Source organism: Narcine bancroftii, chromosome 3 (assembly GCF_036971445.1).
Source record: "Narcine bancroftii isolate sNarBan1 chromosome 3, sNarBan1.hap1, whole genome shotgun sequence".
In the NCBI taxonomy this organism is placed as follows: Eukaryota; Metazoa; Chordata; class Chondrichthyes; order Torpediniformes; family Narcinidae; genus Narcine; species Narcine bancroftii.
The window spans coordinates 306,403,239-306,428,764 of NC_091471.1; the positions used below are offsets into that span (position 1 = coordinate 306,403,239).

The 25,526-nt window shown below is 41.7% G+C and overlaps 1 protein-coding gene across 4 annotated transcripts in view; it reads right to left on the reverse strand.

Annotated features, from left to right (window-relative positions):
- Positions 1-181: 181 nt before the first annotated feature.
- The window catches only part of LOC138759030 (uncharacterized), a 37,768-nt gene continuing 12,423 nt past the window's right edge, over positions 182-25,526 (reverse strand). For 2 of the 4 annotated variants that reach the window (XM_069928817.1, XM_069928816.1), the window contains exons 2-5: positions 11,224-11,580; positions 8,694-8,735; positions 5,403-5,504; positions 182-2,322 (exon numbers count right to left, since the gene is read on the reverse strand). In XM_069928817.1, coding sequence (XP_069784918.1) covers positions 2,174-2,322; positions 5,403-5,504; positions 8,694-8,735; positions 11,224-11,560 — 630 coding nt within the window. In that variant the 5' untranslated portion in view covers positions 11,561-11,580 and the 3' untranslated portion in view covers positions 182-2,173. Of the gene's footprint in view, positions 2,323-5,402; positions 5,505-8,693; positions 8,736-9,473; positions 9,591-11,223; positions 11,581-25,526 lie in introns of those variants that run through there. The other 2 variants (XM_069928818.1, XR_011354598.1) reach the window with 2 other exon arrangements.

The following is a 25,526-nucleotide window of genomic DNA, read 5'->3' on the forward strand; positions in this document are numbered from 1 at the left end:
CAGACATGGGCACGGTGGAACCCGGTGGGATGAGTCTCTTTTTGTTTTAATGCAGGATCAATGGCGGTCTTCAATATCCATAATCCCGCACTCAGCTGGAACCACTCTGCGGTTCCCAGAGTGGTTCCAGCTGCGTGGGAGAGTATAGGTAATGAAGATAACCATTGTTCGGCGCGTATGTTTGACCTCACGGTGACGGGTGGCACTACTGCACCACTCCCCCTGCCTCCCTCAGCTCTAGAGGACGTCTCTCGACTCCGATCTGCATAGAAGCAAAGCTGAAGCAGCCTTGTAGGCCTCTTCGTAAAAGATAATTCTGCCTTTGTTCTTCCTTCGTTCAGCCGGCTGCGACACAGCATCATTCTATAAAAAGGGCTAGAGCAGTGAGCACATTCTTAAATTCAACAATGAAGCCAAGAAATTCAAATCGTTTTCTCCATCATGAACAGGACATATCTGCACAGGTGACCTTGTTTTCTTTGGCATTTGAGGACCCTCTGGTGTTGATAAATGGTATTTCAACTCCTGTGAGCATCCAATGTGAGAAGTTGATCCTTATTACTGGCAGTAAAGTGTTTGATTTACAGGACAATATCCTCCTCATCTCTTCCTATTTACATCTGTTGTGTTGCTTTAGAAGAGCACTCATTTTTATTTTGTGGGCAGACGCAATGGGATTGCATAGCAAGGTCACAGAACACTAGTTTTAGTACTGTTGTTTGAAGAAATTTGTTGGCTGGTACTCCATTGCTTTGTATCAAATAATACCAGCGTTTGTGCATGAAGCACCTTTAATTCTTGCACTGAAGAAGTCTCACACCTTTAAATCACAGCACCACGCATTGGGAAAGAGAGCCTTTTGCTGAATGATGTCATTATGAACGCTTATAACAATAATTATAAGAATGTTTGCAGAGACAAGGACACAGCTTGAGAAGGTGCCCCTTCACTGTTCCAGAAAAGCGGGTTCAACCCTGACCTAACTGAGAAATTGGCAAATTCATCCTGGGATTCCAAGAAGTGCCCCATTTTCTTCCAACATCCTGAAGGTGAGCAGCTTGGTTGGTTAGTTGGCCACTTTAAGTTGGCCCTAAGTGTGCAGGTAACAGATAGAATCTAATGGATTCAATGGGAATGTGGGGGGACTAGTATCAGGATTATTACAGGATTCGGCGGGCTGGGGCATCTGTTTCTCTGACGTGTGACTGTAAGCAGAATGAAGCTACAATGTCCCCCCACCATACCTACTCAATGGGATTCTGACTGACTCTGCTCCTTGGATCTCTTCTCTACCCCACCACTACCAAATGGCTTTTTAAAAAAAATTAAATTTAGACATACAGTGCGGTAACAGGCCATTTCGGCTCAAGGGTCTGTGCTGCCCAACTTACACCTCCATTTTGAATGGTGGGAGGAAACCGGAGAAAACCCATGCAGACAATAGGGAGAACGAACAAACTCCTTACAGATAGCACAGGATTCAAACCCTGGTCTGGTCCCAATCATGGGCTCTGTAAAGGCGTTGCCAAATGGGCCGTCCTAATATACTCATGGTGCAAAATCACTGTATCTGTTCTCACCTGCTAGTGTCTTAATCCACAAGAGTTGCGGAGACATAGTGTCAGTAGTTTAAGGCAATCCTTTAAGACACTGCCTGTAATATATTCTCCCTATGTCTGCGTGGGTTTTCTCCGGGGCCTCCAGTTTCCTCCCACCATTCAAAAAAATGTACCGGGGGGTATAGGTTAATTGAGCATAAATTGGGCGGTATGGACTCATGAGCTGAACTGGCCTGTTACTGTGCTGTATGTCTAAATAAACATAAATAAATACCCTTGCCTAAACCAAGCTTTACCTCAAATATTTCCTGATGGGCTCAATATCAAAGTAAGCAGTGAATCCTGGAACAGACACCCAAGATTGTGATATCTCCCTGATGCTGCTGATGCAGTCACCCATCAACATCAGGCGGCTCTCAGGAACTTCTTGTACTTTTTTTGAAACTCCCGAGCAGCAAAACAAGGAAGTTGGGCCATCTCCTCCTGTCCTCTCAAACACAGCAAAGAACATCGCAGGTGGGTTGAATGTTGTTCAGATTGTCATCAATGGCTGTGTGGTTCCCCATTATTTTGACTACCTCAGATCACATCATCCATGGACATTCAACCATCGGTCATTTCAGATCTCCTTCAGAATGGGCACCAACCTCCTGGTGGCTTTTGCATGCGGTGCAGGTTACATATCTTGTCTTTCTTCCTTCTCCATAATGATTGCTTTTGCCTTCCTTATTTCTAAAGTGTATGTTGATGTATGTGGAATCTTCTGTGAAAAGAGAAAGATGCAGGTAATTTTGCTTTCCAGGGGATAGAAAACAAAAGCAGAAAGTGTTGGAAAGATCAGGCAGCATCTGTGAAACTAATTTAACATTTTAGATCAACAAGGATGATAGAATGGTAATATTGTCATACACGTAAGTATAGTGCACATCTGATTACTGTGACTATTATCTATATTATTGTGATCGTACAGATCTATCACCAATGTATATAGTGTATATAGTTACAGTATCTAGACTGTGCTTACAGCGATTGGCTGAGAGCTTAGCCACGCCTACTGTCTGGGCCTTAAAGGGTTGTGTCCCTAGCCAGGTCGGATCATTCCGGACTGGTCGGCCACCTGTGAAGAGCTCCTGTCTTTTACTAATAAAAGCCTTGGTTTGGATCAACAAGTTCTTGATTCTTTCGACGAGCTCTACAATTATGCATTTAATGTCATTTTTTTTTTTTTTTTTTTTGTTCATTTAATGTCATTTTTAATGTAATTAAATTAGGTTTGCTATTTGAGATTTTCTTTATAAAAACCTATTGAACTGTGGCAAGTAAGAATTTCGGTGCATATGTACAATGTGTACCTGGAGTTCATACTTGCTGCAGCCAGTTATTTTTAAAAGAACTCCAGTAGTATTTTTTAAATTAAAATATACAGCACGGTAACAGGCTCACGAGCCTGTGCCACCCAAACGACCTCAACCCTTGATTCATTTTGAAGGGTGGAGGGAACCCCAGGGGAAAACCCACGCAGACACAGGGAGAGCATTCAAACTCCTTACAGACAGTGTGGAATTCGAACCCTGGTCCCAATCACGTTGGATTAACGGCAATGCTAACCATGGCACACTATATATTAAGTTACCCCAGTATGGAAAGAGATAAATAAATTAAAAAAAAAAGTTAATGAGTATTTACCATTACATTTAGTGCAAGAAATAAAGATACAGTAATAATTGAAATAGTTCAATAGTGCAGATGTTTAGCAGTGCTGGAACAGTTTATGGTTAGGCTAGTACAGGGAGCTTCAAGAGCCTGATAGTTGTTGGAGAAAACAAAAACTGTTCTTGAACCTAGAGGTGCTGGACTTCAGGTTTCTGTAGCTTCTTCCCGAAGGTAGCAGTGAGAAGAGGTTGTGACCAGGGTGATGGGGGTCCTTGATGTAGTTGGCAGCGCCTTACGTAGATGGGATCACATGGATATCATCTTCAATAGATGGGATATCAGCGCCTGTGATGAACTTGGCTATGTTTTCTACCTTCTGCAATTTTGATAAAGAATCTTTAAGGTTTTATTTATTGTCTAATAAAAGAAGAGTTAAATCCTCAAATTGAGAAGCAACTTAGCAAGTAGAAGCCAGAAAATTCTATATCTAAGACCTGAAAGTTTTTGATTAGAAATGTTCATTCTTTTTCTCTCTCTCCACAGATGCTGCCTGTTTCCAGCACTCTCTTGTTTTACTTCAATTCTCACTTGTCATTTCATGTAGGACTTCAGCGCAGGGGCTAGTACGATGCTATGACTGCACCAGCAACCTTAGTTTGAATCCTGCGCTGTCCGTAAGGAGTTTGTACGTTCTCCCCGTGTCTGCATGGGTTTCCTCTGGATGCTCCAGTTTCCTCCCACCCTTCAAAAAAAGCCCGTGGGTTGTAGGTTAATTTGGCGGCATGGATTTAAATGGCTGGAACTGGCCCCTTATTGTGCTGTAAGTAATTTTTTAAAATTAAATTAAATATGTTGCTACTCATACAAAGTTGTACGGTAGAAAGCACAGACTGGAGAATCCAGGATGATATCTCCATCCCACACTAGCCAGGAGAAAACTTTTTTTCCAACAGCTTTTGAACCTTCTCATATTACCCTAACCATAACCTACACAAAGACCTCTATTGAAACGCTATTGTTTTTTCTCATCCTAGCAAAAACTGAATACTTGTATTTTATATATACAAATATATATTTGTATTTTTTAAATTTAACTTAATTCAGACATGCAGCACGGTAACAGGCCCTTTCGGCCCACGAGCCCATGCCGCCCAATTACACCCAATTGACCTCCAACCCCGGTACATTTTGGACATGGAAGGAAACTGGAGACCCCGGGCATAGGGAGAACGTAGAAACTTCTGACCGTCACCTGGGTCGCTGGTGCTGAACTAGCATTGCGCTAACTGCTGTGATAATCGTGCTGCCCCATTTTATATTTATTATCTCTCTCTGAACTGGGGTAATTTAATGCACACTATTCCAGTTGGCTTTTTTTTTAACAGAAGCACTTTTTGTTTGGCTGCAGCAAGTAAGAATTTCAGTTAATCTGAACATTGTACTTATGTGTATGACAATGAACTCATTGTAATGTTCAATTACCCTTTAATTACTTTAAGAAATTCCCGTTCCAAGCCATTCCAAATTATGGGGATGGAATCTGTGATATGAAACAAATTACACTGAAAAGGTAATTGCTTTGAAAATGTGAAAGTCATTTTATGATTTGAATCAGTTACTTCACTTTTTATGGTAATCACAAAATCACAAGATAATTACAAACGAGGAAGATAATTTAGTGAAGAATGCTTCCTCCATCTTGGTCCTCTTGGGCCGCATTTAATTATTTCCTAAATACAATAATGCCTGTTACGATGGCTGGAAAAGCGTGACGGAAGTAGATTCAGTGATTACTTTTAAAGGGAACAGGATGAATAAATAAAGGGAATGTTCAAAGTAAACACAATGAGAAAAGAGCAGGAAAATAATGGGAGGGTTATTCAACAGGTAAAAATAAGATGGCTGAGTGACTTCTCTCTCATTGTATCATAATTATTCATGAACGATTCCCTTTTAATTCATCCAGAATGAAACTGAGAGTACCCGGGCCAAGATTGCCCCTTTTGGAGTAGGGGTATTGTCCTCTCCAGCTTTCAGTATTTCTCACTTCTCCTTTGCAAAAATTTTTCATCAGCTAGCAAATGCCCTCCCTGCTAATGCCTTCAGGCAATTTGCTTAACCCTTAAAAGGAAATAAAATCTGGAATAGCAATGCACTTTAACTCCCTCTGTTTAGGGTATTCCTCCTTACCTTGTTTGGGACAGACCAATCTTCTGGTCAAACAGAAAATGTGAACTGATATGACCAATCCAATAGGTGATAAACCAATCAAGAGCCACATCATTGTCCCTGCTGATCAGAACATAGGGATCATTCTTTGCTACAATTTGCATTGAAGCTATTGAGTGTCTTTCCCAACAATTTCATGATGAAAACTTTCTGAATTGTGCACAGATTTAAAACCAGGCCGCAAACTCATGCTGGAATACATTTCTGCCAAGCTTAACCCTGTGATCGATCATTATAAGCCTGGACAATTGTGTAAAGGAATTGCTTCCTCATCACCACATTCGACAGATGCAAAAGTGTGGGTTTCTAGTTATACTTGCCGTGACAATTCATCCTGCGTCCATGAAATGGACTGCCATAATTCTGTTGATGGTTGTGTCAAAATTTCTGACTTAACCAATCATGAGTCCTAATGTAGCAAAGTTCTTTGTGTACGTTACACGTGTTGATAAGGATTCTTGATTTCTCAATCATTCACAAAACATGCAGCTGCTGTGTTAGTGCTGAACTCTCAATCGAAGAGAAATTATGCCGTGAATAGTTCTGTCATTCTTGGCTAAAAGAACATCTGAGAAACATTTGCAGGAGATATAAATCTGACAGTGAAAGAAAAACCTATTTATAGAGTCAGATCATGTCACAGATATCCACTCACCAAGAAGCCAGTTTGTTCATTTGTTTAAATTTGTAGTTTTACCAACTGTACCATTGATCTGTGAGAGCTGAGGGTTGAAGCTAATCAAGTTCTTGTCAAATTTCGAGTCTTCCCTTAAATCTTGATATTAAAGGGCTCTCCAAACTTCACTTTGTAGTATTCCCCACCCCCCCACCTCCCCCACCACCATGTTGGTTTTGAAAGTGATTTGAGGGTGCACAACGATATTTGATGCAGTTGTGGGCCCAGGTCGTATTAGCACACTGTCCTAGTTTGTTAGCTTAGATCTGCAAATTGCAGAAAAACTATTGGTAAGATTAAGAGAAAATTTCAATAATTAAACTTGCATGAAATAACTGAAGCTTCTGGGAAAACCTTTCCTCCAAGATAAATGAGATTAACCTGAGGCTAACTGTTATGGTGGATATTTTATAATATATCTGAAGAGTTTATTCATGTGAAACACAGCTCCAATAAAGCCCTGAAACTCAATCAACTCCTTTTCTGAAATATTAATTAGGAGCTCAGATAGAGTGGAATTAACGTGGGTAGCCTCGCAGTCCAATTCCTGTTGGGTAGGTCACCATGAAGAGGCTGTCTCAACTCCAGTGAGGTTGGTACTTAAGCTTAAGGCCCTTTCATGCCAGGCCTCCACCTGGAGCCCGGCTATAAGCGCGAAGGGAAAACATAAACCTACCTTTCATGGAGCAGATCTTGCGCCTCACTCATGTAGTGCCCTCTGGAGCCGATGCAGGTGGGTCGACTGGTGCCTTAGCGCTGCCTGTCATAAGTACTTGCCCAGAAGAGTTCCAACTGCGCGGGAGATTTTGGGTAGGGAAGATGGCCATTGCTCTGCCATGTTTTGAGCCTCTGATGAGTGGTCCCAAAGGTGAGGTGCTGGAGTGGTCTGCATGGCTGTCACAGCCCATACTAGCCCCCGCCCTGACAGCCCCCACCCTGACGGCTCCCACTGGCTGCCCCTGCCCTGATGGCCCCTGCCGGCTGCCTCTGACATGACAGCTCCGGCCGACCACTCCTGACCTGATGGCTTCTGCTGGTTGCCCCTGCCCTGCAAGGGTCATGGAGGGAGAGGGGTGAGTGGGTGGGAGAGAGCGGGAAGATGCCCGCCCCTAACCAGCCGCTGTACATTCACGAGAGCCAGCAGAGCGCAGCACTCCGCCAATTATCTTTCCCCAAGAGCGATTGCAGTCGGCACCTTGGAGCCAGCCTCAGCACATTCACAGGTAAGTCTCCTGACGTAAGGACGGAGAATATCCATTTTTACGGTCGAGTTTTTTCTCTGCATGAAAGGGCCTTTATTTCACCCAAATGGTAGAAAGGTATCTCCTTTGTGGAGATATCCAATTGCAGGAGAAGGTCATTCATGTTTAAGTGAACATGGACCCTGCTCTCCCTGCATTCGACTGTCAATCACCAGATGTGAGTGGGTCTTCCTCTCCCTGTGTTCAGCTGTCCGTCACTGAGTGTGGGTGGGCCCTGCTTTCCCCAGGTTTGGCTGTCAATCATTGGGTGTGGGTGGGCCCCAATCCCCCTGTGTTCAATTGTTAATTACCTGGTGTGAGCGGGGCCTGCTCTCCCTGTGTTCGAAAGTCAATCACCAGGTGTGGGTGGGACTTGCTCTCCCTGTCAGTCACCATGTATAAGTGATTTGTCATTTCCAGGTTGAACCCTCGATCACTAGATGTGGGTGGCCCATTTCATGAACCATAGAGCCCTCCACTCTTTGGTCACAAGCACCCTGCTCTCTGCATTCAGCAGTGCTAATCCCATCCCTCGATGCTAATGAGCAGGGTATACTGAAGATGAAATGGCTGAGGATCTTGATTCATATCTTGATGCAATGCTGAAGCTGGGGGTCATCTGACATTGATTAGAGAAGAGTAATTAACCCTTTAGTGTGGGGCCGAGATGGCACATAGCCAAGAGTAGTTTAAATTGACAACTTCAATCACCAGTGGCATATCAATGAACTCACTGTGAAAACCTTCGATCTTTCATGTTTCCAGATGACTAGATATGGTTCCAATTATAATTAAAATTCCAATTTAAATCTGCTATGTTAGAATTTGGTCTATGAACCATCGTGTACTAAAATCACCACCGCATTTACAAAATTAGCTCGTTGTACAAACATTACCAACACCTTAGCTTAAAACAACTAAAATGTTTTTTTTTAAATTTTGTATACTTTGTATCAGTGGTATAATGTCTCACCTATAATGTCAGAGTTGGGGATAATGTTACAGGTGAGCCCCTGCACTATTAATTCATTTTAACAGGATTTTGATAATCTCAATCATTCTGATGCAGGCATCACTTAATATTAGCTGCAATGTCAGTGAAAGACAGTGCTGTATAGGTATGTTTTAGTTGGCGGACTTAAAGCCTAATTATTTTGCCTGCATTCACAAGTGAGTACAGAGAATTTCTATTGATTTGAGATAACATTTGTCTTAAATAACCCTTTTTTTTTTGGATGGTCTGGTTAGTTCTTTCTGACCTTGATCACTGTAGTGGATAGATTTTCTTGGAGTGGTGAGTCCTTACACAATTAGATTCAGGAAGAGAATACGTACCAATTGTGCTGTCATTTGATATTGGATTTTCTTTGAAGCCAACTGGAATGACAAAAAAAATTGTATTATTAAATAAATGGATTTTAAATAAACTCTCAAAAGACTATTTTTCAGATAATACCTTTCAGTGAGGGGGGCCATATTGAATGCGACTTCAGGATAGCATTATGTAACGGTTTGAACTCTCAACGCTGATACTTTAATTCAAGAGATTGTTAGTGCCTTGCCGATCCTGAAATATTCGGGTAGTTTCTAATATATACACAGGATAATGTGATCTCCTGCATTAGTGCAAATTGCCAGTAATCTCTGAGAGGAATTTTCTAATATTGATTCCTCCTTCAGTTTTACAGTTGAAATGCAAATGACTTAAATGAAGGCTCCAAAGATAAGGTATTAAATTTGATGATGGCCCAAAGATATGTCAAAAAGTAAGTTAAAAGGCCAAAAGAAGGATACAAATAGTTATGAAGAAACTAAGGTCTAATAATTAGAGTATAATGTGGGAAAATGAGAAATTAAAAGTTTCTGTTGAAAGAAAGCGAAAAAGCACATATTATGAATGTTGAGAGTTTGGTGAGCTCTGTCATTTGAGGGGAAAGGCTAGGATGCATTGGAAGGACATTAACTGGAAAAGCTAACAATGTTATTGTTGATGCACTGGAGACTGCAGATGATGGAATACAAAGCTAAGGACAATCTGCCGGGGTATTCAATGAGCCGAGCAGCATCAGTGAGAAGAAAGGAGTTTACATAGGTTACATAGGTTATTGGTGCAACCTTATCTCGAGTCCTGTGTATTGGCATCCTTATTTGAGGAAGGGAATAACTGTCAGAAGCATTTCCAAGACATACTTCAAATTGGCAAGTTGACAGGTTAGGTTGAGGAAACCTGGTACTTAGTGGGGCCGGGGGGGCCGGGGGGGCCGGGGGCGGGGGGGCTGATTGTGAGATCAGAATGATCATAATTGTATGGATGTGGAGGTGATGTTTGCTGTTAGTGAAAATCTGGATCTAGGGATCATTATTTAAAAATAAGAGATTAGAAATTTCAGACCATGACAGGGAATGCTTTTTCCCACCACAGAGTGTCATGTTTTTGGAAGTCTCTTCTTCAAGAAACAAGACATACGTAATAAATGGGAGGGCTTTGAGGAATGCAGTAGAACAGAAAGATCTAGGAATAACGATTCATCATTCTCTGAAGGTAGAAACTCGTGTGGATAGGGTGGTGAAGAGGCTTTTAGTATGATGGCCTTTATAAATCAAAGCACAGAATAAAGGAATTTGGAAGTGATGTTGAGACTGTTCAAGGCATTAGTGAGATCAAATTTGGAATACTGTGTGCAGTTTTGGTCATCGAATTATAGGAAGGATATCAACAAGGTAGAGAGAGTGCAGAGAAGATTTACGAAAATGTTACCAGGGTTTCAGAATCTAGGTTACAAAGAAAGATCGAGCAGATAAGGCTTTATTCCTTGAAGCGTAGAAGATTGAGGGTGGATTTGATAGAGGTATTTAAGATTATGAGGGGGTAGATAGAATTGATATGGATAGACTTTTTCCCTTGAGGGTAGGTGAGATTGAAACAAGAGGTCATGAGTTAAGAGTTAAGGAGCAAAAGTTTAGAAATCACATGAGGGAGAAATTCTTCACTCAGAAAATGGTGGCTGTGTGGAATGAGCTTCTGGGAGAAGTAGTGGCAGCAGGGCCCATTTTGTCATTTAGGGAAAAATTGGATAGATATATGGATGGGAGGGGAATGGAGGGTTATGGGCAAGGTGCAGGTAGATGGAACTAGAGGAGAGTACTTGGTTCGGTGCAGGCTACAAGGGCCGAGATGGCCTGTTTCTGTGCTGTATTTGTTATATGATTATATATGTGGGAGTCTGAATATTAATAAGGCAGAGGTAGGAAGATATTTGATAAGCAAGGGAATGAAAGGTTGCTGCAAGTTGGCAGGAATGCAGATTTGAGGTTAAGTCAGAGAATCAAGGATCTGGCTGAGGGGCCAAAATGATCCTAATTCATATGTGATCTATCTCTCATTAGAGATTGCATTGCAGTACCAAGGCCTTGAACAGAGAGCTGCATTACTTATATGGGATCTCAATGTAACATTGAATCTTTTAATTTCCATAAGTTGGCATACAGTTATATTGATTGAATTTTTCCAACCAAAGTAATAATAAATAATAATAATAATGAAAATAATGAAGTAATAATGGAAAAATAATTTCAGGTAAAGTGGGGCAACACAGTTGGCATAGTGGTTAGTGCAATGCCTTTACAGTGCCAGCGATGGGACCAGAGCGGGAGTTTGAATCCCACGTTGCCTGTAAGGAGTTTGTATGTTCTCCCCATGTCTGCATGGGTTTTCTCCAGGGGCTCCGGTTTTCTCCCACCATTCAAAAATGTGTCGGGGGTGTAGGTTAATTGGGGTAAATTGGACAGCACAGACTCATGAGGCCAAAATGGCCTGATACCATCTAAATAAAAAAATAAATATTATTAACTCATGAATATGTACCTTGCACATGAAGATAAGTGCCGTTGCAACATTTTGAGAACACCGGTGAAGGAATCTCAATAATTGCTTGACAGATGTAATACCCAGTGTCATTTAGTACTACACGAGAGATTGTCAGTAAACTGACGGTGGCATTGAAAAAGTGTTGCAATCTTTCAGAGGAATTGAAATAATATATAGTTTTGTTCCATTTGGAGGTAAGTAGTAAGGTCTCTTTCTCCAATAGCTTTTTATTCCATTCTACTCTCATATCTGCCCTTGAACTGTTAATCCAGCAAGTCATGGTAACCATGTCTCCTTCCCTTGCACTGAGGTGTGATGGCGATTGTACAATCATCAGATGGTCATCATTTCCAGCTGAAAGAAAATAAATGTGCACAAATTAAAGAGTTCACCTGTTACATCATCTAAGAGTTTATTGGGCATCAGTTCCAACAACCCCATTGATTTTGATAATTCATCGAACTGGACTTCCCTGAGCCTGAACTTGCAAACAACGTTGGGGTAAGAGATCAGTTTCTTGAAACTCCCTGTATTACCCAAACTGTTACACTATTTCAAGATCTGTCTGCATTACAGACACAGCATATGTTTTTGCACTACTGGTCAACTGCAAATATCCTTTATCTGCCTTTTCTTATCTTTTTAGTGTTTTTTTTTCTTTTCACTTTTTATGCATTAATTATACTTAAGCGGTTAGAACATTTATGTACTTGGGAAGCGGCAGTAAGACTTTTATTTCATCTGTACATTTTGGATGACAATAAAATCTTTGTTCATTCATTTATTCATCCATTCCTTCAATAGTGGTTCAACTGAGGAAGGAATATTTGCCAGGACAGCAAATAAGTCACAGCCATCAGTGCAATGAGAAAGGAAGATATAGTTTTCTTTCACCCTTTCACTCAGCAGATAGCCCAGATTCCTAAAAAATCCTACTGTGGAATGATCAACTAAGCTCATTTGAAACAGTTAATAGTTTCTTTCCCAGCGATTTTCCCCTTTGATTTTATTCTTCGTTGTACTTTCCCTCCAGAAACATTTGCTGCTTCAGATAGGGCTTTAGTTATAAGGATAAGATGGGGCTCTTCACCCTGTAGCCGAGATGAGTGTGGAGGGAGGACCTTGCAGGGGCATCAAGAAACACGAGGGGCACAGTCATTGTCTTGCTCCCAGTGTAGGGGAGTCTAAATCAAGACGGCATTGATTTAGGGTGAGAGAAAGGTTTAAAAGAGACCTGAGGAACAGGGTGGTAGGTGTACAGAATAAGCTGCCAGAGGAAGGGGTAGAGATAGGTACAATCGCATCATTTACAAGACATTTAGGTTCATGGATAGAAAAAGTATAGAGGGGTATGGGTGAAATGCGTCCAAATGGGAAACAAATATAGAGGGATATGGGGGAAACGCGTGCAAATGGGAAACAAATATAGAGGGATATGGGAAACAAGTGAGGTGGCATGAATATATGGAATGAATGAATGAATGAGAGTTTATTATTATAAACATAAACATAAAGACCGTGTATAAATGTAAAGAAAGTTTTACTTGCTGAAGCTTCCCAGTAACATAAAGCACACTAACAACAATTTAAGTCAAATGAAAATTTACACTGTACAACATACATTACTGATCCACAATGAGAAAAATATAATAAATATAAAAGCAAGAAAATATAAATAGTATCAATTCATATAGTTGGCCGACAGTGCAAAATGTGCTATAGACAGATCTTTGGTGGCCTTGCGGTTGTGTTATGCTTTGGGTGATACAGGGAGTTTCAAGACCTTGATAGCTGTTCAATAAGGAATCTGTTCTTGAACCTAGAAGTACAGGACCAGACTTCTGTACCTTCTGTCTGAGTTAGCAACGAGAGGGGAGCATGACCAGTTTTGCCGAGGACCTGTCTCCATGCTCTAAAACTTGGCAGTCTTACGTCACACTCAAACAGGTGCCTTGAATGTAGCCATTGACTAGTGGATCAATCGCAGTACAACCAAGGCACATTGCCCAGTACAGAAAAGCTCAGATAATCTGCCATTCCATTGTTTGGAAATCCTGATGCTTTGACATTTATTTCACTGGGGTCCCATTTCCATGCACCATGTGAACTCACCAGCTTTCCATTCCCATGTTCCTTGAACCTCACAAAGTATTAGGAGTAGCCTATAGGTCATCAAATAGCTCTTGGCACAACGAGGAGCATATAAGCTGGCAGAATTTGGAATGATGCAGGAAATACAGGGTTGTAGTTATGGGTGATTTCAATTTCCCATAACTAGCACGTGGCACCTACTGACTGCAAGAGGGATAGATGGGGCTGAATTTGTCAGGTGTGTTCAAGAAGGGATTCTGACACACTATGTGGATTGGCAAACTAATGGAGAGGCCATACTGGATTTGGTTCTGGAGAATGAACCTAGTCAGGTGGTGGACTTCTCGGTGGGGGAACATTTTGGGGAGAGTGACCACAACTCCCTGAACTTCAACATAGAAAAGGGCATAAACATTCAAACTGAGAAAGTGCTTAACTGTGGGAAGGGATGAGGCAGGAACAAGCGAGAATAAATTGGAAACATATTTAAGGGTGAAAGCACAGAAGTAATGTGGAGGAAGTTTAAAGACCACTTGTGCAGGGTTCAAGATAGGTTTGTCCCACTGTAACAAGGAAAAGATGGTAGGAAAAGGGAACTATGGCTGACGAAACAGGTCAGGCAACATCAAGAGGAAGAAGGAAGCATACATTAGATATAGGAAACAGGAAACAAAAAGGGCTCATGAGAAGTATATGGCAGCCAGGAAGGAGCTTAAGAAAGGACTTAGGAGAGCTTGAAGGGGGCATGAGAAACCCTTAACATGTAGAATTAAGGAGAATATTCCAAGGTGTTCTGTGCATATGATGACGCTAAAGGATGACGTAAGAAGAAGCTGCTAAAAGATAAGGGAAGCAACATGTGCCTGGAGGCAATGGAAGTTTGGGAGGTCCTAAATGAATACTTTACATCAGTATGCACTGACCTTGATCACATTGAGGTCAAAATTGAACAGGCCTGTGTGGAGATTAAGGAAGCGGAAGTGATGGATCTTCTTGAACAAATCAAGATTGATAAGTCCCCAGGCCCGGACACTATATACCCCAGGTTCTGTGGGAAGTGCAGGAAGAGATGGATCCTCTTTGGCCGCAGGGGAGGTGCCGGAGGATTGGAGAATGGCAAATGTAGTCCCCTTGTTTAAAAAAGGTAATAGGAAAAATCCTGGGAATTATGGACCTGTGAGTCTTACATCAGTGGTGTGTAAGCTAATGGAAAGCATTCTTAAGGACAGGGTCTATGAGCATTTGGAGGTACAGTCTACTCAAGGATAGTCAGCATGGATTTGTGAAGGGAAGGTCGTGCCTCACGAGTCTAATTGAGTTTTTTGAGGAGGTTAAAAAAAAGATATTGATGAGGGCAGGATGGTAGATGTGATCTACATGGATTTAAGTAAGGCATTTTGACAAGGTCTCCCATGAGAGATTCATTCAGAAAGACATGAGCCACGGGATACATGGAAAACTGGCTGTATGTATAAATAATTGGCTTGTAGGAACGTCCTGCTTTGCGGAAACTGCCAAAATGTTTGGCCTGGAAGTCAGCCTGAAGAAAACTGAGGTCCTCCATCAGCCAGCTCCCCACCATGACTACCAGCCCCCCCACATCTCCATCGGGCACACAAAACTCAAAACGGTCAACCAGTTTACCTATCTCGGCTGCACCATTTCATCAGATGCAAGGATCGACAATGAGATAGACAACAGACTCGCCAAGGCAAATAGCGCCTTTGGAAGACTACACAAAAGAGTCTGGAAAAACAACCAACTGAAAAACCTCACAAAGATAAGCGTATACAGAGCCGTTGTCATACCCACACTCCTGTTCGGCTCCGAATCATGGGTCCTCTACCAGCACCACCTACGGCTCCTAGAACGCTTCCACCAGCGTTGTCTCCGCTCCATCCTCAACATCCATTGGAGCGCTCACACCCCTAACGTCGAGGTACTCGAGATGGCAGAGGTCGACAGCATCGAGTCCACGCTGCTGAAGATCCAGCTGCGCTGGATGGGTCACGTCTCCAGAATGGAGGACCATCGCCTTCCCAAGATCGTATTATATGGCGAGCTCTCCACTGGCCACCGTGACAGAGGTGCACCAAAGAAAAGGTACAAGGACTGCCTAAAGAAATCTCTTGGTGCCTGCCACATTGACCACCGCCAGTGGGCTGATAACGCCTCAAACCGTGCATCTTGGCGCCTCACAGTTTGGCGGGCAGCAGCCTCCTTTGAAGAAGACCGCAGAGCCCACCTCACTGACAAAAGGCAAAGGAGGAAAAACCCAACACCCAACCCCAACCAACCAATTTTCCCTTGCAACCGCTGCAATCGTGTCTGCCTGTCCCGCATCGGACTGGTCAGCCACAAACGAGCCTGCAGCTGACGTGGACTTTTTACCCCCTCCATAAATCTTCGTCCGTGAAGCCAAGCCAAAGAAAAGAAGAAGGAAGAAAACAGAGTAGTGGTGGAAGGAAAGTATTCTGCCTGGAGGTCGAAGACTAGTGAAGTGCTGCAGGGATCTGTTCTGGGACCCCTTGCTCTTTGTGATTTTTATAAATGACCTGGATGAAGAGGCAGAAGGATGGGTCAGTTTATGGATGACTCAAAGGTTGGAGGAATTGTGGATGGAGCTGAAGGTTGTCAAAGGTTTCAAGAGGATATAGACAGGATGCAGAGTTGGGCAGAAAAGTGGCAGTTGGATTTCAATCTGGAAAAGTGTGAGGTGATGGACTTTGGAAGGACGGACCAGAAGGTTGAGTACAGGGTTAATGGGTGGTTACTTGAGAGTGTGGATGAACAGAGGGACCTTGGGGTCCAAATCCATACATCCCTCACACAGGATTGCCACACAGGTTGATAGGAAGTTAAGAAGGCCTATGGAATTCATTAATAGGGGGATTGAATTCAGAAGTAGAGAGGTCATGTTGTATCACTACAAATCTTTGGCAAGACCACACTTATGGAGCTATGGAGAGATTTACCAGGATGTTGCCTGGACTGGGAAACAAGTCTTTTGAGGCAAAGTTAGCAGAACTGGGACTTTTCACTTTGGAGCATAGAAGGATGAGAGGATATTTGATGGAGGTCTATAAGATTATGAGAGGTATATATAGGGTGGACAGCCAGCACCCATTTCCCAGGGCAGGAACAGCAAACACCAGAGGACATAAAAACCAATTTAAGGGAGGAGAGTTTAGGGGAGACATAAGGGGTAAGTATTTTTTACACAGAGAGTTGTAGGTGCTGGAATGCCTTGCCAGGGATGGTGGTGGAGGCTGAAACATTGGGGGCATTTAAGAGAATCTTAGACAGGCACATGGATGAAAGAAAAATGGAGGGTTATAGGGTAGAGAGGGTTTAGTACATTTTTTAAAGGAAGGAATATATGGGTTGGCACAACATCGAGGGCTGAATGGCCTGTAGTGTGCTGTATTGGTCTATGTTCTAAAACCCACAACTGTACAATGTACATATCTGGTCCATGGTATCTCTCTAACCCAGCTCTGTCTCGAACATGGCAGAAAGGGCCAGGTAAATGGCCTCAACCCCCTTCCAGAGCTGTTTGACACCCTAAGCAAATTTTTTAAAAATTGTTTGTGAAACGAGGCAGACTTACACCACACAAGAGCTCAGCACACTTGCAATTAACCTGTGGTGACAGAAGCCACAGGTGAAATATATATTTCACACTATGAACCAAATTGACCAAAATACATTTCAGTGTCATTTTCTCCCCTTTCCCTCCCCTTCCCTCCCTCCTTCACCCCCCCCCCACCCACTCAACGTTCAACATATATATACATTAAACCCATTAAACAATGTCCTCACACAATGTAAATAAACTAGAAGCCAGCACACACCTTGATGTATCTGTTTCTACAGGGACACGAGAAGAGACTTGGAAAAGGTCTCTGAACTATTTTCCAAGGCATGAAGAGTTAGAGTGCCATTCATAAGGCAGTCCCATTAGTTGAAGTCTCAATGGCTGGATGGGACACGAGAAGTTGGAAGTGTGAAGATAGGTTTGGACAAAATACCTCGTTCCTTCCTTTTCATATTCCCTAACGTGGACAATTGCATTATTAGCTTTTGAGGGTCTTCCGTACTGTATTACATGGGATTGAATACATGGTGCCGATGCTGTTGATGGACACTTCCGAGGAATACAGGTGAAGAGGAAAAAAATTGCTGGGGCAAAGGGATGGCTCTGTGAACTAAATAGACCATAGAGGATAAATCTCCTCCTTCTAAGGCATAAGAAAATATGAACTCTTGATTTTTATGATCTTATATGGAATTTATCAGACCTTGATTTAACCAAATAGGATAAAAACACAAAAGTCTGATGACACAGTGATTGAAATAAAAACACAATGCTGGAGGAACTCAGCTGGTCGAACAGTGTACTTACGATAAAGATACATAACCAGCATTTCAGGCTTGAGCCCTTCATCAAGGTATGAGCAAAACATAGTCAGACACCTGAATAAAATGGTGGGAGTGGAGGGGCAGGGGGAGGAGCACAGGCCCACAGGCAGGAGGTAATAGGTGGATATGGGAGGGAGGGCACACCAGCAAGCAGGGGCAGGACGGATGGCTTTGTGAATGGAGAGGGAAAGGGGGTGGAGAGCTGGAGGAAAGAAGGCAGAGAGATGGGGAAGGGAGGGACAAAGGGGAGTGGTCTAGCAGAAACCAGAGAAGTCAATGTTTTTTTTTTTTTTTTTTTTTTTAAATTTTTTTTATTTTTCACACCATAAATCACATTAGCCATGATATACACTATTTCTTTTCACACATATACAGTGACTTTTTCTCCCCCCCCCCCTTTCCTCCCAAACCACCCCCCCCACCCCCCCCTCTCATCCATTTTAGGTATACAATCTAGGTTGCATTAATCCAGTCAGACAATGTTGTCATTCAACAAAATTACACCAGAAATTCTACTGAGTCCATTCTTTTCTTTCCTTCTCCTTCCATCAACTTAGGTAATGTTTGTCCCCGGTAGGTTTTCGCTATTGTATTTAATGTAAGGCTCCTATACTTGTTCGAATATTTCAATATTATTTCTTAACCAATATGTTATTTTTTTCTAATGGAATACATTTATTCATTTAAATTTGGTAGTTTCTTCCTTTTAATTTGGTTATGTATTCCATTAATATTTAAAGACATATAGTTCAGCGTAGCCCTTTTATATTTTGTTTATCTTCTCTTTCCGTTTTTCCATCATTACCTTTCCTCCTTTTCCATTTCTGTTTTCTTATTTTCAACTCTTCGTAAGACAACATTCCTACAACATCTAACATTTTCCTTATTCTCCTATTTCTATCTTATTTATCCCCAATCTCCCCTTCACCTCCTGAGTTGTCCTTTATCCCTTGTCGGACAACCACATCTCCCCTCTCCATTTGGATTTGCGAATCCACTCGCAAGCGTCAACTGATTGTGCAGTGACCGCTATTTCCCCCCACCCCGCCTCCCCCAGAAAAGATTTCACTTTTCATATGTCACAAAGGTCCCTCTTTTGATTCCCTCCTTATTCTCTCTATTCCATTACCTTCCCTTATTAATTCTTGTCTATACTATCTATATTTTCCTCTAAGTACAGATACATTCATGTATGCTCATTGTCTCTATTCACTCTTATACCTCTTTACCTGCATACATATCAATCGTGATCATTTTTACTCTCATTACCCGTCTTCATCCCTCAGTCTATTTTTGTCTTTACCCACATACATATCAGTCGTGATCATTTTAACTCTCATTACCCGTCTTCCTCCCTCAGTCTATTTTTGTAATTGTTCTGCAAATTTTCGTGCTTCTTCTGGATCCGAGAATAGTCTGTTTTGCTGTCCTGGAATAAATATTTTCAATACCGCTGGATGCTTTAGTATAAATTTATACCCTTTCTTCCATAAAATCGCCTTTGCTGTATTGAACTCTTTTCTCTTCTTTAGGAGTTCAAAACTTATATCTGGATAAATGAAGATTTTTTGCCCTTTATACTCCAGTGGTTTGTTGCCCTCTCTTACTTTTTCCATTGTCTTCTCCAGTACCTTTTCTCTTGTAGTATATCTTAGGAATTTTACTACAATAGATCTTGGTTTTTGTTGTGGTTGTGGTTTAGAGGCCAATACTCTATGTGCCCTTTCTATTTCCATTTCATGCTGTAGTTCTGGACATCCTAGGGTCTTAGGGATCCACTCTTTTATAAACTCCCTCATATTCTTGCCTTCTTCATCTTCCTTAAGGCCCACTATCTTTATGTTATTTCTTCTGTTATGGTTTTCCATTGTATCTATTTTTTGAGCTAGTAGTTCTTGTGTCTCTTTAGTTTTTTTATTAGATTTCTCCAATTTCTTTTTTAAGTCTTCTACCTCCATTTCTGCTGCTACTGCCCGCTCTTCCATCTTGTCCATTTTTTTTCCCATTTCTGTTAAGGTCATCTCCATTTTAATTATTTTCTCCTCTGTGTTGTTTATTCTTTTTCTTAAATCCTTAAATTCCTGTGTTTGCCATTCTTTAAATGATTCCATGTATCCTCTAATAAGAGCAAGTATATCCTTTACCTTGCCTCTCTTTTCTTCTTCTATTTCACCATACTCTTCCTCTCAGAGAAGTCAATGTTAATGCCATCCAGTTGGAGAGCAGCCCAGAAAGAATATTAGGTGTTGCTCTTCCAATTTATGGGTGGCCTTGGCTCGACAGTACATGAGGCCGTGGACGGACATGTCAGTGTGGGAGTGGGACACAGAAATGTAATGGTTGGCCCTGTCATTGATGTGGACAAAGCTAAGCTGATCACCGAACCGATATCCCAGTTTGCATCCTGGCTCTCCGAGGTAGAGAAGGCCACAGCGGGAGCACCGGATGCTTCTTGAAAGGCCTGTTTGGGGCCCCAAAAGGTGGTGAGGGAGAAGATGTGGGCGCAAGTGTGTCACTTCCAGCGGTCACAGGGGAAGATGCCAAGGGAGTGATTAGTAGGAACAGATGAGTGGATGAGGAAATCATGAGGGAGTGGTCCCTACAGAATGGAGAAAGGGGAGAAGAGGGGTGTCTAGTGGTGGGATCATGTTTTAGGTGACGGAAATTGTGGAGGATAACACGTTGGATTTTTAAAAATTTGATGTAACCAGTCAGAGTAATCCTTGCTCTAGGCAATTTTAAATATATTTCTGCCAATATTAACAAAATCATATAACTCATCGAATTGCTGGAATACAATTATTCCCTCAGCATGATGGATCTTGTGTCTATCTCTCCCTTTTCAAGCTTTTAATCTCTATGGCATATTCACATGCTCCACAGCAAGAAGAAGATGAATGACTAGAGGCAAAGTTATCTCGATGGAGAACGGTGTGGTCGAGGAGAGCTTGTGAGGGAGAAGAGAGACCAGTGGAGGAGGAATTGTGGAAGGGGTGGTGAAGAGAAGCCAAGTAAGGAGTGTATGATGGCAGGCGAAGGGGACGAGGAGGGGTTTGGTGAAAGCATAGAGAAGAGTGGAGAAGGGAATTTTGTAGAGAGAACTGAGAGGGTGTGCATGTGTTGTGCGTGTGCACATGCGTGAGTGTGTGTGTTTGTGCGTGCGAGTGTGTGTGTGTGTGTGTGTGTGTGTGAGAGTAGGTGTGTGTGCATGCGTGTGAGTTAAGGCATGCTCAGCAGAGCCTGGATTTCACCCTTGATCCGTCAAGTTCCTTCATGATAGCTGATGTGCACCAACTGGATACATGGTTAACTTTCACAGTTTCACTTTAATGGACAATTTCAGAAGGACGAGATTTTTTTATTTGGAGATTTTTTCATTTAAAAAAAGAAATATTTATTTTTCCCATCACATAAATGTTAGTTTTCAAAAAAATCACTATGATGTGACCATTTTAAGAAATGAGTGCATGAACCAAAGGATAATTAACCTTTTTTAATTTATTCACAGGATGTGGACTTCGTTGACAAGCTCAGCATTTATCTGCCCAGCATTAATCGCCCTTAATTGGTGAGTTGCCTTCTTGAACAGGTACAGTTCAGATGATGAATTTACATCTGAGTAGTTTAGGTCAGGTGTCAAGGATTGAATATAATGAAGGACTGATAATGTATTTCTAATTTAGCATAGTGTGCATTTGGCAGGAGCTGTTTAAAAAGTCTTGATTGGTTCTTGTAGCACATCTTATAAATGATATTCATTGCAGAAATGTGGAGTGGGTGTTGGAGGAAGTGAATATTTAGGGTAATAGATGGAGAGCTAATTAAGCAGGTTGATTTGTCTTTGATGGTTTCTAGGTTCTTGAGTTATCTTAAGCCAAGTACTGAGTATTCCAACTATTGAAATTTTGAATTGTGTGTTTTAGGAATCATGAGGTGAGTCTGTTGTTGAAGATTAGTTGGCCTCCAATTTGCATTTGAGGATAGTTGAACTAAATTTTGGGTATCTGGCAATCCACCAGGACTAGGTGCAAGTAATACAGTTGAATGTAGAGGGAAAGTGTTTGCTCTTGGTGGAGAAGGTTGCTGTTTTATTGTCCTAATATTTCTTGCGATTTATCAGACAAACCTAGATATTGGTGTCTAGCTGGGTTTTGAATCAAAAGTTTTAGGACTATTTTTGTTTAGACAAAATTTAGAGGTTCCAATAACTCTGTGGTTAGTGCACTGGTCCTCTAAACCAGTGGTCATGAGTTCATTCCTTGCTGGGGCCTCATCCCTGTGAGGGATGCTGGACAAATTGGTCTCTCCATCTCCACCTTATGATAGGTGAAGTTAAAGAATTTTATGCATATTACATTTAAATGACCATAATGGAACCTTTACCTTTAATTATCCTTGCATGGGTTCTGAAAATATTGAGGACTATTTTTAATAGTAGCAAACTTGTTAACAAAGAAAATAGATCTAATATAAAAGACAATAGAAATAGTTACCCTGAGGGTTAATTTTTGGTTATTGTTATCTGGAATGTATTCCCTGGTGAAAGGAGGTTCAACAGTGACTTTCTCAAGGTAATTGGATTAATACATGAAGTGAAAACTTTTGAATTTAAAAAAAAAATGTTTAAATTTTAGACTTGTAGCATGGTAACAGGCCATATTGGCCATGAGTCCGTGCTGCCCAGTTTACACCCAATTGATTGACACCTCCAGTATGTTTTGAATGGTGGGAGGAAACCTGGGCCCCTGGGAAAAACACATGCAGACCCGGGCAGAATGTACAAACTCCTTACAGACAGCGTGGGATTTGAACCCTGGTCCCAATTGCTGGTTAGTGCCACAGCGTTGCACTAACTGCTACACCCACCATGGCACCCCATATTGAAGACCTATAATAAAAGAATAAAGCGTAAGACCAAATTTAATGGGTCTTTCAAAAGTTGGCAATAGACCGGTTATCCTCCTGCTTGATAGAATGGAGCTCTATGACTAAATTGCACGGCGAGAGTAAGACTTGCAACATGTCATCACCTGAATATTCTACCTACCTGGTAGAAAATTCTCGCCTCTTTTGGATCAAGATAGAAATGCTAGTCCGCTTTTTCTTTTTCACCCAACCAAGGGTACCGAAGTCTATTACCGTTGATTGACTTTCCCCAGAGTGGTGATGCAATGGTACCAACAATTAAGTCAGGGCTTGTCTAGATGTAAATCTTGGAATGCACAGGGGTCATGAAGCAAATTTATAATTGCAACCACCCTTTTAACTGAGGACCGACATGCACTTGTTTTCATCACCCTTGGAAACTTTATCAGACCATGCCCTGAAAAAAATTGGGGGTAATGAATTCTCAGTGCTTGAAATGTGTGTTACATTTGGCACATAGAATGAAGAAGTCTGTGAGCTTGCGAGTCCACGAGAATGATAATGAGTTGGTTGTTAAATGCGTCGTACAATGTACATATGCAGCAAAATTCTTGCCATCTGAACAGGTGTTCGTTTAAAGAATTTGTAATAGTGAACTTAATTGAATTAAAAAGACAACAAATACACAAGCTAAAATCCCCTATAATTTGGAATTTGAGCAACTGGCAAAATAAAAATTGCAAAAAATAAATGGGTAAAAAAAATGTCAAAGTTTAAAATTGGCGCCCCCTCGTGGTCAGTTCACCAATCCATGCAACATGCAATCTCAAACAACCAGAAAATTCACCTACCCGGCATTTATCAATCCCCATCGGGGCGGTGGGGGGGGGGGGGTGGGAGAGGGGCATTCTGTAATATAATTTTGATTTCATCTGTGCACAGGCGCATCAGTACAGATGTTTGGAATCATGGGAAACTGTAGATTCTGGAATCTGGAGCGAAAACCATCTGCTGAACCAACTCAGTGGGTTTAAACAGTGTCAGTGGGGAGAAAAAGAAGGGTTGACGTTTTGGGCCAGATCCCTTTGAGACCTGATTGCAATGAAGCCTCGTTGTGTCTTGCTGAAGTATTCCGACCTATTTTATTTCTCGCTCTGATTCTGCTGGACTCGCTGAGTTCCTGCAGCAGATTGTTTCCAGCACTGATTTTTTTTTTATATTAAAAAAAATCTTCAGTTTTTTTTAAACCATGAAATCCAATATCCAATATTTGAAGGATACTTCAAATCGTACTGAAGTTCACCACTTTCAAAATAACATGGCTGTTATTTTAGTAAGTGAATTGTACCTTTTTGATCATGCTTCTGTCGGAGGGTTAGCAGTGCAAGAAATGTCAGTGTCTCGAGGAGCTCAAGCCCTGCGTTTTGGAGCTAGTGCACAGTCTGCACATTGAGGATCACAAGAGACCAACTTCAAAGCAAGGTCAGAAAGACGGTCAATGCCACAAATCGAATATCTGTTAGGCCACTAACCTCCCTAATTCCCAAGTGCCAATCTGACTCCATCACCTTGAACCTACTGAATTAGCTGACATCGGTTGGAGTTGGACCTCCTGAATTAGGGGAGCAGTACTTTCCAATATATCCTCTTGGCTATTTCAGTGTGCGAGCATTTGTTGAGGATATACTCTGATAATTAGCACCTTTGGATGTTAGTTCTGACTTTTTCCCCCCAAACTATTGGATGTTAATTCCATCAACACCCCTCCATGCCCAGACAACCTCTCCAGTGCTATAACGTGATTCTTGTAATGTGGTGTCCAGAACTATATGCAGCATTCCAGCTGCGATTTGGCCAATATTTTATAAAACTGGAGCATAATCTCCCAGCCCTTGTATTCAATCCAAACTAATGAAGGCCAGTAGCCCATATGCCTTTTGAACCATCCATGCTGTAACTCCTACAAAAGGTAGTTTTCCTAGTAACCTGGATCAAGTTGTGTGCACAATATCCACCATTATAATAATTGCAACTTGAATTGTGTTTCACTCAACATTCTGCTTGCTTGCGTAATACCAATGGCTCAGTACATGTTACATGGCACAATGAAAATTTACAAGAGTATTACAGTCAGCTAAGTTTAGCAGAGTTGGCTAACCTTAATGGGCACCAAGTGCCTATCTGTGGAAGATTCTGGTTCTTACATTTATCTCATCTGACGCCATGGTAGGGGGCGTGGCAAGATGGCGTAGAGTCTAGACGTGTAATCTCGACCTCTCTGGCCAGACTTTTAAGTACCCATTTTTTAACCCTTTGTTTTCAAGTTTAAACTTTTTAAATTTTAGTTTAAAGTATTGAGGAACTATGGCTATTAATGGTAAAAAGATTAAACCTCAAGTGCAGAAGAAGTCACATTTTCGAAGTGCTGAACATTTGGGGCCTAAACGACTTGATACAGTTTCAGGTTTAACTTCTTCAGTGTCTAAACCACAAAGACTGCCTGTGGGAGCTGAAAAAAAATGTTTATTACTCACCAAGTGAAGGATGGCGCTGGAATTACCTGTTCTCTGGAGGAAGGTGCGTGTTCCCAAGAAGTGTATCCCGATTCTGGAAGCCTTTCGATTTTAACGGAGGGAGCACGCAGGAAGACGACTCCATTGTTTGAAATGCATCAGGAAGCATTTCAACCTGAAGATATCGATTTTTGCGCAAAAACAATGAGCTGCAGGGGGAGACCAGTGGCGTCCCCCTGAGGAAGTCGGGGTGCCGTTGCTGGGAGTCCAGACCCGCAGTAAAACCTTTAAAATGCCTTTTGTTAAGTTGCAGCAGGAGCTGCAGTTACTTGGTTCTGCCACTACGTCAGAGAAAGCAGGGTCGAGCTTTTCTGAGTTACAATGTTTGCAGTTAAATGCTGTCATTCA